We start from the raw sequence: 16,667 nt of genomic DNA on the forward strand, positions 1-16,667 counted from the left end.
CCTTACTTTCCACTTAGTACTGCCACACCTACTGTGCTTCTGGGAGTGGACATAGTGGCAACAAAATTCCACTGGCGAGCCTGAGGGTCCCATCTTTCCACTGTATTCAGATAGCTCCAACCATCATGCCCTCCTACTGCATACATAGGACCTTCCAATACAGCCACACCTACAAGGAGACAGGAAAGAAGCAATGACTTAAAAATCTTTTAACTGAAATGTAAGTACAATGAACCTTTAACATGCAAATTTAACTAGGCAAAAATTTATGATAAAGATATCTGGCTTCCTCATAGCTCTTCTTGGTAGATAGGTGGGTGGGTGAGGGGAAGCAATAGTACTGTAGCCCTTACAAGTTTTAGAGGCAGTATTTTGAGGTCCAACAGGGGAAAGGTATTTTAAAAAAATACAAGATGCACACACTGCCATATTTAAAACATTTTTCAATAATCTGGATTTACAATATGTTAGAAAACAGCAATTTTATTCTTCTCTCCCTTTAATTCAAATTCATGAGATTTTGCTGTAGATCTGATACCACAATCTATTGGTGTGTTTCATCGTGAGGGAACCAAGCCAAATTTCATTTGTTCATTTATTCAACAAATAGCTATTGAGTTTCTACTAAGTGTCAGGCACTTAGTAGAACATAATAGATAAGGGCTCTGCCCTGATGGACCTAGTATTTTATTTTATTTTATTTTAATCATTTATTTATTTATTTATGGCTGCATTGGGTCTTCGTTGCTGCACGCAGGCTTTCTCTAGTTGCGGAGAGCGGGGGCCACTCCTCGTTGCAGTGCGCGGGCCTCTCACTGTGGTGGCCTCTCTTGCTGTGGAGCACAGGCTCCAGGCATGCGGGCTTCAGCAGCTCTGGCTCGCGGGCTCCAGAGCACAGGCTCAGCAGTTGTGGCGCATAGGCCTAGCTGCTCCGTGGCATGTGGGTTCTTCCTGGGCCAGGGCTCGAACCCGTGTGCCCTGCATCGGCAGGCGGATTCTTAACCACTGCACCACCAGGGAAGCCCCGACCTAATATTTTAGTTAGGAAACAGATACAAAGTATATTTCAGGCATTGATAAGTGCTAATAAGAAAAAAAAGTAGCAGGACTTACCTGGTGGCGCAGGGGATAAGAATCCGCCTGCCAATTCAGGGGACACGGGTTTGATCCCTGGTCTGGGAAGATCCCACATGCCGAGGAGCAACTAAGCCCGTGAGCCACAACTACTGAGCCTGCGCTCTAGAGCCTGCGTGCCACAACTACTGAGCCCGTGTGCTGCAACTACTGAAGCCTGCGCACCTAGAGCCCGTGCTCCGCAGCAGGAGAAGCCACCGTAATGAGAAGCCCACTCACCGCAACCAAGAGTAGCCCCCGCTTGCCACAACTAGAGAGAGCCCTCGTGCAGCAACAAAGACCCAACAGCCAAAAAAAATAAAATAAAATAAATAATTATATCTTAAAAAAAATTTTTTTAAAGATTAAAAAAGGAGCAAAGTAAAAGAGTAGAGAGGATCAAGGGAGACCTCTCAGATAAAGTGACATTTGAACAAAAATGTGAATGAAGTTAGGAAACCAGACATGAAGGTATCTGGGGGAGAAGAAGGTGAGATAAAGAGAACAGTATGTACAAAGGCCCTGAGGCATGCTTAGTGTGTCTGTGGTACATACAGCAAGGAGTCCAGTTGGCTGTGGAGGGTGAGTAAGGGGGAGAGCGTAGGAGATGAGAGGAAGGGTGGAGTCAAATCACATGGTGGTCGGGATTATTGTAAGGACTTTGGATTTTATTCTAAATGAGATGGAAAGCCAGCAGAGGGTTTTGAGAAGAGGTATGACATGACCATAGTCAGGTGAGATATAAATATGTATCACTTGAAGGCCAAAACACAAATATTGTGATACGAAGACATTTACTTTTGTGAAATCATGGCCACATGACATAAATAGTCACCATTCATGTATGACCAAAACCAACATATCATTCCACTCATTTGTGTCCTGCCAGTACTGGCTATAGGAGATCTACTTATCTATCTAATCTATCTATCTCCAATTATATATAATACATATTCAATTATATATATGTGTGTGTGAGTGTAATTAAGTAATTTAAAATTTACTTAAGTAAAGATTTCTTTTATAAGTTCAAATTTAAAACATTATTTATTATAAGGTAAATTAGTTACAACAAAGCTGTTCTGAATGACACAAAAATGGAAATAAAGGCTTAAAGAAGGCACTTTGAGTGATATGATCATTCTCCTCTGAACTTGCTGCAGTTCAATAAAGTCTTTTGTATGGTACCTAGAACTAATGATAGTATTCCATGCACAATCTCATCTGCACAAGACACAGCTGGATCATGGGCATTCTCATTCTATGTAATACTATATCTGTAAGATTTACCTTAAGTTAGAACTGATTTTCTTTTCCCCATAGTAGGGGAAAGTTTGCAGTTGAATCATACTTTTGACCCTGGATTTTATGGTCAACACAAATTTGTAAGTCCTGTTCATGTTGCTTTTAAGATATATCTTCCCGTTCTGTGCCTATGTAATAGTTGATTTTATGGACTCAAGAGTAAGGTGTTATGGTTTTCTTTGTTAAATTTCATATAGTTAATTTTAAGCTCTTCTCTCAGTACCTTAGCCCCAATTGTCTGGTTTTACTCACTTACCTAACTTGAAATTTATGATCATCTTTCATTGAAACCTAAATGCAACTAGTAGAATCCCTTGTCTCTTTGATTTTTTGCTGTACCCACTACCATACCAATCTTCATGCCTAGATATTTTTCATTGACCATTTGGGCAATCTCTACTGTGGTGCTCAGTATTAATAAATTGAGTATAGTAGAAACCTATGCTATCCAAACTCAACTATCCTTTCACTGCTTACTCATTCATCTTTTAATTCATCTTTTATGATAACCTATCAAATTCTTTATTGCAACTATTTTAAACATTTTCCAAATTGTGATAAATTGACGACATGGTCACATATTCTTCCTTTCCCAGAATACATGCTTATTTTCAATGTGATTCTTGTAGGTCCTCCCATCAAGAGGAGGAGTCTATTTCTCTATCCTTTGAATCTGGGCTTGGCCATGTGACTTGTTTTGGCCAATGGGATGTTAGCAAACATGAGGCAAGCAGAAGCTTGAAAAGTGTTTGTGCATTGGAGCCTGCCTTCTCTTCCTGCTTTTGAAACCCTGTGACTGCCACCATGTGCAGAAGCCTGGGCTAGCCTGAATGATTAGCGTCATATGGCCCAGTTGCCTCTGCTGCCCAGGCTGACAGCCTGTCTACCAGTACACACGTGAGTGAGGCCATTCTAGATCAACCAGCCAACCAGCCTGCCTGCCCAACCTAGATTCATGAGAAAACCCAGCAGAAATCTTCTAAGACAGTCCAGACCAGAAGAACTGCCCAGCTGATACACAGATCCATGAGCTAAATAAATGGTTCTTGGTTTAAGCCTCCAAGTTTTGAAGTGGCTTGTTATGCAGCAAAATCGGGATGATACACATACATTGCAAGCCTCATCTTCCTCATCTTTGTATACCTACAGAACACAGAGCATGGCATATAGTACACACTAATCAATATCTGCTCAGTGAATTATTCAATTAAAGAATAAAAAGCCTCTATCATTACATTCTCTGTGCCACCTCAAAATTTTTCTGTGTTGTACTCATTTCTGCTTAAAAACTAAGGGATATAGATGAAAAACAATAATGCTAAAGGATTTTAAATAAGTATGCATTTCCATTAGGTTAGATAACACTAATTGTCAACATAGAACCCACATGTCAAAAGGTGGCTTGTCAGTCCATCGTGGTACACCACAATTCTTAAACATTCACGTTTTCACTTGTGCTGGTTGCACAATATACGTTTATGTACAGGCTTGTTTTCTCTGTTTCTGCTTCTCAGGTGACAGGGAGCATGTGCAGGAACGCTTGGTGACTGCTGTTGGCCCAGCAGCTGCCACACTGCTCTTCTGCCTGGTAAAGAATGTGAAAATGCCGTGCAAGCCTAGGGTATGACCTTATGAACGAATCTGCAGTTATGCTTACCAAGGCCATGCCTATGTGTAGACATAGGAGGCATCACACTCCAAGTTTTTGTTTTGGGGTTGTAGCATTCTACAGTATTCAAAGTCTTCAGTCCATCTCTTCCTCCAACCACATACAGTTTGTCATCTAGCACCGCAACGCCGAACTGCAGCCTCCTCCCATTCATATTGGCTACAGGAGTCCACATATTTGTACGGAGATCATACTTTTCAATGCTTGTTGCTCCTTAATAGTGATAGACAGAAGTTAGGCAAATAAAAAGCTCACCATGCTTGAGTGTTTTATGAAATTAGACATATAAAAGTATATTATTAGCAGTGACAGTAATACATTTAATATATTACAATAAGCCCCTGCATGAGCTCATCCTTGCTTGTATCTCTGTCCTCATCTCCTACTATTCTCTAGTACCAGAGTACACCTGGCTCTGGTACTAAGAGGTCAAATGAGACAGGATTATCTGTCAAAGGGGGCTGAGTAGCAACAGCCAGAAGTGGGAGGAAAGCAGGGTAGTTTAGCACCGTGGAAGCCAAAGTAAAAAAGTGTATAGCTGCTGAGAGTATCAAGTAAGAGGAAGACTAAAAAGTATGACTGGATTTAGCTGCATGGAGGTCACTGAAGACTTTAGGCAGGGTCCCTTGTTTGAGCAGTTGAGACATGATTGGGAGGTGACGAAATGGAGACAGTGAGCATAGACGATTCCTCTAAGAAGTTTGGCTACAAAAAGGAAGAGAGAGATAAGAATTACTCAGTGGGTTGAGGGAGGTTTCGTTTTGTTTTGCTTTTAAAAGTGGAAAAACTTGAGTCAATGGGAAGGATCTAGTTGTGGGGAAGGAAGCTGAAAAGACAGGAGATGAAGGGATCCTCATAATGGTGGGAGGTTCCTGAAGAGGCAGGAAAGGGCAGTATCAGGGCACAGGGGAGGGGCTTTCATAGGAGGAGGGAGAGGATACACACTATACTGCAACCAGGAAGGACAAGAGCATAAGTGTGCATCAAGTGCTTTGGGAGCTATGAGAGTGGAAAGTTTAGGGAATAACTGCTGGACAGTGTCTACATTTTTTTAAGAATTAGAAGAGCCAAGGAACTCTTTTGTTCTCTTTATGAGGTAAGAATAGTGGAATTAAGAAAAAAAAAGACCCACTCCTCTAAAACAAACAAACACCCAACCCCCAGGTATGAAGAGTTCAATTAGTATCTACTTTATTTCTCTCTTCTAAGCCTCTAATACAACATGCTATCAGTGCTATTCTTACAAAATTACAATCAAGACAAACATTTATTCTAAAGTATTTGCTACAATTAGGTCACCAGAGCACAGATGCTATTGATACCTCCTAAAATTTAGAAACAGTTTTGCCATATACATATATGGCAAGAAACCTTTGAAGGTTTATATATATGTGTGTGTGTATATATATGCATATATATAAAATATATCTTTCTTATATATTTGGGTTTTATTATTTTTTATTTACTTTACAAAAATTTTAAGTTATTTGCAATAAATACCAAGTCTCTTTCCATCTTTGCATTCTCAGTGGCATATAATAGACTCCACTGTATACAGTAGCTGTTCAAAAATATTTTTGAATTTGAATAATATTCTTTGTAATTTTTAGCTATAATGAGATTTTACTCATACACTCAGATTATTTTATGTAATAGTATACTTGAATCATCACTCTAAACTTGACCTTAAAAACTTCTTCCTTCCTCAAATAAAAAGGCATTGCTAGGGCTTCCCTGGTGGCGCAGTGGTTGAGAATCTGCCTGCCAATGCAGGGGACATGGGTTCGAGCCCTGGTCTGGGAAGATCCCACATGCCACAGAGCAACTAGGCCCGTGAGCCACAATTACTGAGCCTGCGCGTCTGAAGCCTGTGCTCCGCAACAAGAGAGGCCGCGATAGTGAGAGGCCCGCACACCGCGATGAAGAGTGGCCCCCACTTGCTGCAACTAGAGAAAGCCCTCGCACAGAAACGAAGACCCAAGACAGCCATAAATAAACAAATAAATAAATAATTCCCATTCAAAACAAAACAAACAAACAAAAAGGCATTGCTAATCATCTCTCTTCACTAATGAATTTAAAGAAGATTTTTAATCTGAATTTTAAGTTATTCCTTTTAGATCTAGTTCACTAAGCAGTATCATAGTCTTATGAACTAGTAAATAAAAATTCTTTTGCTAATATCAAACATAATTCTTAAAAACATAAGATTTTAAAATACAGTCTAAAACATATATCTTAAAAAATATATCTCAAAATAACAAAATCTTAGTAATTGCAAAATCCTATGTAAAAGCTTAGAACTTCCCTAATTTATACTGAAGGATTAACCTTTAAAAAAAGTAAGCACAAATACATTCTGACATTTTTTTAGTGGCTATTTAGAACCATTACTGGCTTATTTGCTGGAGTCTATACTAATCAGATATATGAAGGGACCAAGAACCCAATAATCAGACTCGCATCCAACTGATGCAAATTGCTCTTCATTATGAAGACGCTGGGATTAAGGTAAATTAAGGCCTGGGAAGATAGCTTGAATAGGATAGAACCTCAGAGTATTTGATGATTAAGAAAGACTTAGAAATAAAGTTGGTCAAGTAGCAAAGGTCAGATAACAGAAACTCTTGAAACCTAGAAAGAGGAATTTATAACTTATTAGTAAGAAATAAAGATTGCTGGAGTTTTTGAGCAGAGTAATGGCATGTTAACAGAAGAGTTAACATGAGAGTTAAGCAGTCAAAATGCCTGTTTGAATCCTGATCCCATCACTAATTAGCTGTGTGATCCTAGGAAAGTTAGTTAACTTCTCTAAGTCTCAGTAACCTCCTCTGTAAAAGAGGGCAATAATAACATTCAGCTTTGAGAGTTGCTAGGAAGATGAAATGAAATAATGTAGGTCAAGTGCTTAGCATAATGCCTGGCATCTATTAAAAATATAATGAATGCTATTCCCACAAAATAAACATGATAAAAATTTGTGGGCTGATAGAAGGCTAACTGGAATTAGCAAGACAGCAGTGGAAATTTGGAAGAATAAGAGTCATTTGAAAGAAGTCACTTGGTGACTGTCAGAGTTGAAATTTGAGAGAGAGAAAGAGAGGGAGAGAGGAGATATGTATTGTTTACTTGGCTACTTAGTATCTGAGTTTCCTTCCCATGCTTGGGGAATTTTCCACTGTATGTATGACCTTGATGGGAGGGAGGAGCCTATCTTCCAGAAACCTGAGAAGACAGATATTCTCTTTGTCCTTGGAATTTTAGGGCCAGGACTCACCTAAAGCTAGTCAAATGGATGCCTGCACCGGAATTTAAAGTCTAAAGCAGGAATTATAAAGAAGCAGGGACAGTGGGTGTAGTCCTACCCGTTTCTCAACAGCCTTCCAATAAATTCCATATTTGCTTAAATGAGCTAGAGTTGATGTCCACTGGAGAGCACTGAACTATGATCCCAAGTTCTCAAGTCTGGGAGACATGGTCAGAGAAGACTTGGATACATGAAGCTTAAGGTGAAAGCCAAACATCAAACAGATATTTTATACCAGTTGGAAATATGAGAATAAAATCAAAGTGTAATACTTATATGTGGAATCTAAAATATGACACAAATGGACTTATCTATGAAACAGAAACAGACTCACAGATGTAGAGAACAGACCTGCGGTTGCCAAGGGGGAGGGCAGGTGGGGGAGGGATGGATTGGGAGTTTGGGATTAGCAGATGCAAACTATTATGTATAGAATGGATAAAAACAAGGTCCTACTATAGCACAGGGAACTATATTCAATATCCTGTGATAAACCATCATGGAAAAGAATATGAAAAAGGATGTATATATATAACTGAATCACTCTGCTGTACAGCAGAAATTAAGACAACATTGTAAATCAACCTACTTCAATAAAATAAATTTTAAAACATCAAAGTGCGAGACTATAATTAATACAGAGATAACAGTTAAAGCCTTGAAAAAGAGAGGGAAAGATAGAGGGGAAGTGGAAGTGCTAGTAATGACTACAAAGCCAAGCACCAGTTCCAGGCACATAGTGGATACTTAATAAGTATTTGCAGATCGATTATCTGGACAGTGGAGCTCTCCAAAAATGTTCAAATACTTAAACTATAACTCCAATCAGTTATCTTACTTTATGTATCTCTGTAACATTCAGTCATCAAGCCTATATTTAGAACTTAAGTATCCATACGTACATAGTACTATGGTACATGCTATGTGTGATAATAGCTATATTCATAGCTGTATCTGTTTCCGTGAACCTAAAAGTTAAATAACAATGCAAAATTTTCAATTAGAGCTCATATTTTTATATTCTTTTGAGATGTCACATAGAAGAGAAACCTTTAGATGTGATCACTGCATCAAGTGCTTTAGTCATACAAGTAATACAAGAGATGGCAGAGAACAATCTTCCTTCATTTGACCAATACTTACTGATGCCGTCTATGTACGAGGCACTGTTCTGTAAATATATTAGTGAACAAAAAAAATCCTTGCTTTCCTGGAGCTTATTTGGGGGAAAGAGGTAGACCATAAACAAATGTAAGAGGTGCCATGAAGAAACATGAAGCCGACTAAGGAGAAAGTGATAAGCAAGATTAGAAAGTGATGGGCAAGAGGTTGCTACTGAATGGTCATGGAAGTCCTCTTTGGTAAACTGGTGTTTGAGAGGAGATCTGAGTGAAGAATTTCTGCTGGACATTGTGATATCAGGGCGCAGAGCATCCTAGTGAGAGGAAACAGCTAATGCAACACTCCTGACATGGGGGACCGATTAGCATGTTAGATGAACAGGGAGGCCAATGCAGCTGAAACAGAAGGATGGAGGGGAGAAGTAGAATGAGCTGAGATCAGAGAGGTAGCCAGAAGTCAGAGGTTTTGTCAAGGGATAGCAGATTATTAGTACTAGGAATTCAGAGGAAGAGGAGATCAATGTATATTGAGAAATAATACACAGAAACCTCTTGGCACAATACCTGGCACTGAGTAGGCACTGTGTATAGTGTCTGTTGCTATTATTGTTACTATGAGTAACAACGCTGCAAGAAGAGTACAAAGAATTTCCAGATACTCTTGACCCAGATTTCGCACATACTTATGTTTTACATTTGCTTTCTATGTATGTATATATGTATGCATGTATATAGGTTTTATGTATGTATGAATTTTTTTCTGAACTGTTTCAGAGTAAGTTGCACAAAAGATGCCTCTGTACCCGTAAATATTTCAGTGTATCTTTCTTCTTTTGTAAGAAATCCTCTTACAAAACCACAATACAATCATCAAAATTTGGAAATTAACATTTATACAATGCTGTTAATCTAATCTACAGAGCTTATTCGGATTTCGTCATTTGTCCCAATTATGTCCTTCATAGCAAAAGAAAATCCAAGATGATGTATTATAATAGCTGTCATGTCTCTTTAGTCTCTTGTAATCTGAGACAATTCCTAAATCTGTTTGTATTTCGTGATGTTGACATTTTGGAATACTTCAGACAAGTTATTTTGCAGACTGTCTCTCAACCTGAATTTGTTTGTCTTTTTCTCAGGATTAAGTCCAGATTATATACTTTTGGCAAGAATACCACAGATGTGCAGCTGAGTTCTCAGTGCATCATATAAGAAGCACAGGCTGCTAGTTAGTCTCATTATTGGCAATACAACTTTTGATTATTTGGTTAAGGTGTTGTGTGTCAGGTTTCTCCACTGTAAAGACACCATTTTATGCTTAACTAGTAAGCAAATGGTTGGGAGATACTTTGAGACTAAAGATCCTGCTCTTAGACTTTCGCCTACTAGTCTTAGAGAATTAATGGTTATTGACTGAATTACTTATAAATATGATGATTGCCAAATGATGATTTTTCTAATCCCATCTTTGCTTCTGTTTTAATCAGTTGGCATTCTACTGTAAGGAAAAGCATTCCTTCTCCCTCCTTTGTTTGTATCAGTATGAATTCATGAATACTTATTTATAATCTTTTACTATCATTGTTTATTTTGATGCTGAAATTATCCCAGGTTTGGACAGTGGTAGCCCCTACAAACTGTCTCCTGTATCTCCTGACCTGTCTCCATTATTCTTTGAGCACTTCCTTACTTTCTGGCACTACAAGTCATTCTAAGCTATCTTGTACTTTTCCTACCCCAGGGCTAGAACCAGCCATTTCTCCAAGGAGCTCTTTGGCCATATTTATTAATAATTAAAATTCATTTTGTTCTATACTTTTTGAAACGATACATGCACCCCAGTTTTCAATGCAGCACTATTTATAATAGCCAAGACATGGAAGCAACCTAAATGTCCATCGAAAGATGAATGGATAAAGATGATGTGGTACATACATACAATGGAATACTACTCAGCCATAAAAAAGAACAAAATGATGTCATTTGCAGCACCATGGATGGACCTAGAGATTGTCATACTGAGTAAAGTAAGTCAGACAGAGAAAGACAAATATTGCATGACATCGCTTATATGTGGAATCTTAAAAAATGGTACAAATGAACTTACTTACAAAACAGAAATAGAGTTACAGATGTAGAAAACAATCTTATGGTTAACAGGGCGAAAAGGGGAGAGGGATAAATTGGGAGATTGGGATTGATATATACACACTACTATATATAAAATAGATAACTAATAAGGACCTCCTGTATAGCACAGGGAACTCTACTCAATACTCTGTAATGAGTATTACTCTTTTCTCTGTATGGGAAAAGAATCTATAAAAAGAGTGGATATATGTATATGTATAGCTGAATCACTCTGCTATATACCTGAAGCTAACATAACATTGTAAACCAACTATACTTCAACAAATAATTTTAAAATATTCATTTTTCCATTCCTTCAAATAAAAGATTATTTAATACCTTTTGTTGAATCCATTCCTCCAACTGCAAATAATGTACCGACAGTTGACTTCCTAGGTTTTGTCCGAGGACTCTGTAACATGGGCCGTCTCTCTGGTAGTAGGTGATACTTCATTGCTTCCATAATTAGTTTCTGACATTCTATATCATCTCGAAAAAGTGCATTATTTTCCATGTCTGCTAGGAACTAGAAGAAATAGTGAGTATGTGTATTGAATGACCACGAAAATAGTAGGGTTGAAAGAATAAACTAGTTCACAAATGGAAATGATCTCATTAAAAAAAATCCAAGGGACTTTTCTGGTGGTCCAGTGGTAAAGAATCTGCCTTCCAATGTAGGGAATGTGGGTTCGATCCCTGGTCAGGGAACTAAGATCCCACATGCCGTGGGGCAACTAAGCCCGCGTGCCACAACTACTGAGCTTGCGTGAGCCTCAACTAGAGAGCCTGCATGCCACAAACTACAGAGCCCACGTACCCTGGAGCCCGCGCGACACAACTAGAGAGAAGCCCGCGCGCCACAACGAAGAGCTTGCGCGCCACAACGAAAGATCCTGCATGCCTCAATGAAGATCCTGTGTGCCGCAACTAAGACCCAATGCAGCCAAACAAATTAAAATAAATAAATAAATAAAAATTTTAAAAAAAGATAAAGCGAAAGTTTAAAAAAAAATCCAAGTCTGGACATCTATTTTTAACTAAAATATTCAACATTTACAAAATTTACATTTTACATTTCATTGAAAAACAGAAACTGAGGAGAAGTGGTATGCTTTAAAATCTTAATAGTGCTTATCTCTGGGTAGTGGGGAAACTGGTGTTTTAAATAATCTTTCTTTGTATGTTTCTATATTTTCCAGATTTTCTAAAATAAATCATTTTACTCTTTAAGTTAGAAATAGTTTTAACTGAAGAATAATAAGTAGGAGTTGACTAATTAGACTGCATTTACCTGACCTCTCTAAAGAATGTTCAACAAGCAACCAACAGCAAAAACAAAACTTTCATATTTTTTTAAGGGGCAAAGAACTCCAAATGGTGATTTATTCTAAACGAATTAAAATTCCTTGTACTTCACTGAATCCTATTTTTTTACCTATGTAATTTTATGTAAATGTATAAATATGGTCATACCTTGCCTTTTAAAAAATGATTGTTTTCCTTTTGTACTTGGTTCTCCATTCCCCTCCCTGCCCCTTTACTGCCTTATTTCTTTCATTTAGGATATTGATCCATATGAAATTAATTTTTAAACAGAAGATGAGTTGAGAAATATTTTTTCTTCCAAATGAATAGCTAGTTCTGTACCGGCACCATTTACTAAATAATACCCTCCATTTCCAACTGAATTGAACCTTGGTCATAAATAGTCTCAGGATATATGAGATCTGCTCTTTGATCCTCTAATCTGTTTGTCTAGTCCTTTTCTAATACTCTATTTTATTACAGCATCTTTATGGCATTTCCTGCTTATATGATATAAATCTACCCTCACTATTCATTTTCACAGTTTTCTTGGCTATTTCTGAGTCTTTACTTTCCATATAAACTTAAGACAGATTTACCTAATTCCCCATCACCATCTTGATCCTGTTGGCATTCTAATATGAACTGCATTAAATTTATTAATTTGGGGAGAATTTACATTTTTATGATGCTAAGTCTTTTTGTTCAAGAAGCCTTTCCACTGTTTATAGCTTTCTTCATATAGGTACTATTATGCCTTTTATTAAATATACTAATTTTATATTAAATGTATTAAATAATATATATAAATATATTTTAAAAATTATTTTTATTGCTACTGGAAATGGATTTTTGAATTTCCACTTTGCATATCTTTTGTCATTGTATACTTGTATCATAACCTACAACTTTACCACATTCCCTTATCAAACTCTAGCTATTAGGCATATAATCATAATAATCACCAAATAGGGATAGTTGCATCTTTTTCTAATATGTATGCCAATTATTTCATTTTTATTTTATTATTGTAGTTGCTAAAACCTTCAAAGCAATGTTAAATAATCATGGTGATATAGAGTATTCATTTTTCTGGTTTAAATTGATATGTTTTTAGTGTTTCACTATTTAAGATAATAGTTACTAAAGCATTTAGTAATCCATCTTTATTATAGATAGGTTGTTTTCTTCTCTCCCTATTTTACTTTAGAGTTTTAAAATTAAGAATGGTTGCTAATTTTTTCCAGTATCTTTTATACATCTATTAATATGATCATATGGCTTTTTCTCCTTGAAGTTACTGATATAATTACCTTGACAGATTTCCTAATACTCAACCATTCCTGTATTCCTAGAAAAAAACCTTCCTGGTCATAGTGTATTATCCTTTTGATACACTGAAGGATTGTATTTGATAATACAAGGTATATTTTATATATTTTATAATTCACCATTTCAAGTATACAATTCAATGATTTTTAGTAAATTTACCAAGTTGTACAACCATTATCATAAAACAGTTTTGGAACATTTTCATCACCCTGATTAGATCCCGCATGTCTGTTTACTATTAATCTCTGTTCCTATCTCCTGTTCCAAGCACTAATCTGTCTCTGTAGATTTGCCCTTAGATGTTTCGTATAAAAAGAATCATACAATATGGGGTCTCTTGTATCTTGCTTTTTTTCATTTAGCATGTTTTTGAGGTTAATCAATGTGTAGCATGTATCACTACTTCATTTCATTTTACTGTTGAATAATAATTCATCGTATGGATACACCACATTTTGTCTATCCGTTCACCAGTTGATGGACACTTATATTATTTCCAGTTTTTGGCTATTAGGAATAAAGCTGCTAGGAACATTTGTGTGCAAGTCTTTATGTGGATATATGTTTTCATTTCTCTTGGGTGTATACCTAGGAGTAGAATTGCTGGGTCATGTCGTAAACTTATGTTAACTTTTTAAGAAAGTGTCAAACTGTTTTCCAAGGTGGCTGCACTATTTATATTCACTCCAGCAATCTATGAGGGTTCCTGTTTCTCCACATTCTCACCAACAATTATTACTATCTTCTCTTTTTAGCCACTTGAGTGGGTGGGAAATGCAGTTTTACTTTGCATTGCCTTAATGGCTAATAATGTTGAGAGTATGTTCATATTTTGATAATGGAAGAGAAGGAAGAGTCTCTAACAAAAGTCACTGTAAAATAGTTTGTGGCATTTGGAAACTGAGAACAGCATGCTAAAAGCAAAAAAGCCAAATTAAGACATAAGTCTCAGGACCTATGCCAGAGTATAAATTCTGGTATTAATTATTCTATATTATTCTGTGTACACAAAATATAGTTATACTTGCTAGAGAAGCTATTAATGAATATGCATTGTGCTGGTTCATTTTTTTTTTTATGTATTTATTTTTTTGGCTGCACTGGGTCTTCATTGCTGTGCACGGGCTTTCTCTAGTTGCGGCTAGCGGGGGCTACTCTTGGTTGCGGTGTGCAGGCTTCTCATTGCAGTGGCTTCTCTTGTTGCAGAGCATGGGCTCTAGGCACATGGGCTTCAGTAGTTGTGGCTCACGGGCTCTAGAATGCAGACTCAGTAGTTGTGGCACATGGGCTTAGTTGCTCCACGGCATGTGGGATCTTCCTAGACCAGGGCTCGAACCCGTGTCCCCTGCATTGGCAGGCGGATTCTTAACCACTGTGCCACCAGGGAAGCCGAGCTGGTTCATTTAGATTAATCTTAGTGTTTATTTTACTTCTGTTATATATAATTGCTTTAGTCCTTTGTAAAAAAAAAAAAATAAATGTGAAAAAATTGTAGAAAGTAACGTCTTGGAAGACTCAATAGTTACTGCAATATGAAGTAAAATATATTTCTTAGCATGCTGACACTATCTATAATTTTTGAACAAATGGGATTAATTATATGTAAGTAGAGAGATGAAAATAATGGAAGGAAATATGAATCCATTAATCTAAGTATCAGATTAATCAAATGGAGGGTACCAGATATCATTTGGAAAATCATTCAGAAGGCACTGATAAAGCACTACAAAATATAGACTCTCATATACTCTTTTTTTTTTTTTAATTTTTTTAAACTTATTTATTATTTATTTATTATTTATTTTTGGCTGTGTTGGGTCTTCGTTTCTGTGCGAGGGCTTTCTCTAGTTGTGGCAAGCGGGGGCCACTCTTCATCGCGGTGCGCGGGCCTCTCACTATCGCGGCCTCTCCTGTTGTGGAGCACAGGCTCCAGACGCGCAGGCTCAGTAGTTGTGGCTCACGGGCCTAGTTGCTCCGCGGCATGTGGGATCTTCCCAGACCAGGGCTCGAACCCGTGTCCCCTGCATTGGCAGGCAGATTCTCAACCACTGCGCCACCAGGGAAGCCCTATACTCTTCATTTTAGGTGAATACTATGTACCTTCTCTGCCATAAAAGAATGGCAAATTATTAAAATGGAAACATTTAGAAAATAGAAGAAACATTTTCCATTTGTAAATTTTTATCTTCACTCACATACTTGTTCACTATATGCCTATTTCACTAAAACTGTCCCTTCAACTACTACTAAGAGTGAAAAACAGAATGTGAATGATTTATGAACTCTACAGCCTTTAAAAAAAGTTTTGGTATCCAAAACTTGTAAAATAAAAGAATACTAAATGTAAATACTGACTCGTTTTATATTTCTGAATTTTAGTAAAAAACAATAATGAGAATTGAGAACAGAACAGTGGAGACCAAGATACTTGTAATACAGGGTAACCATTGGGAACAGTAAGAATTTAGGTGTCAAAATCTTTAAAATAATGTCCTAATGCAGTTGACCCTTGAACAACGTGGATACAAAACACACAGGTCCACTTATACACAGATATTTTTCAGTAGTAATACCACAGTATTACACAGTCCACTGGTTGAATCCACAGATATAGAGGAACCTCAGATATGGAGATTACACGTTAGCACAGATTAATCCCCATGCTGTTCGAGGGCCAATGTGCACATTCTATGCACATTATTTAAAATGGGATCAAAGAGAAAAGCCTGAAATACTTTCGAAGGTAAAATAAAACTACACACACACTTGTCTTCTGGATTATTCAGAGTTTAAAAAAAAAAGCCACACTAAAATGATCATTTGGATGAGGATTACAATGATATATATGATTTCCTCTATCATTTTAAGGAGACACTACAATAAAATTACTATATGTCAGTTGAACTCTTTCTAGTTAGGGTAAATAGAATGTTTCTTATCAACGGAGTAGGGTAAAACCTCATTGAAAAAGGAATTATTTCACAGAAGTAAATTCGTTAGGTAACTGGATCTAACGTCAATTAAAAAAATATTAGTCATTTATTTGATAGGCACTAGACTTCTTTTATTTTCATTTTTCAGTTTTGTTTTTTATTGAAATATAATTGAGAGAGAACATATTAGTTTCAGGTGTACAACACAATGATTTGAGATATATATATATATGAAAATGATCACCACAATAAGTCTAGTTAACATCCACCCCCAGAGAGTTACAATTTTTTTGGTGTGTGATGAGAACTTTTAAGATCTTAGCAACTTCATCCTTTTCCTATCTTTTAAAATAAAACATTCAGAATACAATCCAACATTTTCTTGATGATTTTAGAGTCTACTTCAATACTTCATCACTTGACAACTCTAAGTCTGCAAACTTGCCCTTTAC

General features: G+C 36.9%; 1 protein-coding gene across 6 annotated transcripts in view; it reads right to left on the reverse strand.

Annotated features, from left to right (window-relative positions):
* Window positions 1–16,667, reverse strand: part of KLHL5 (kelch like family member 5) — an 87,334-nt gene that overhangs the window by 13,911 nt on the left and 56,756 nt on the right. For all 6 annotated transcript variants that reach the window (XM_036853976.1, XM_036853977.1, XM_036853981.1 and 3 more), the window contains 3 exons: window positions 10,985–11,171; window positions 4,076–4,300; window positions 7–169 (listed from right to left, as the gene is read on the reverse strand). In XM_036853976.1, coding sequence (XP_036709871.1) covers window positions 7–169; window positions 4,076–4,300; window positions 10,985–11,171 — 575 coding nt within the window. The remainder of the gene's footprint in view (window positions 1–6; window positions 170–4,075; window positions 4,301–10,984; window positions 11,172–16,667) is intronic.

Source organism: Balaenoptera musculus, chromosome 5, assembly GCF_009873245.2.
Source record: "Balaenoptera musculus isolate JJ_BM4_2016_0621 chromosome 5, mBalMus1.pri.v3, whole genome shotgun sequence".
Classification (NCBI taxonomy): domain Eukaryota; kingdom Metazoa; phylum Chordata; class Mammalia; order Artiodactyla; family Balaenopteridae; genus Balaenoptera; species Balaenoptera musculus.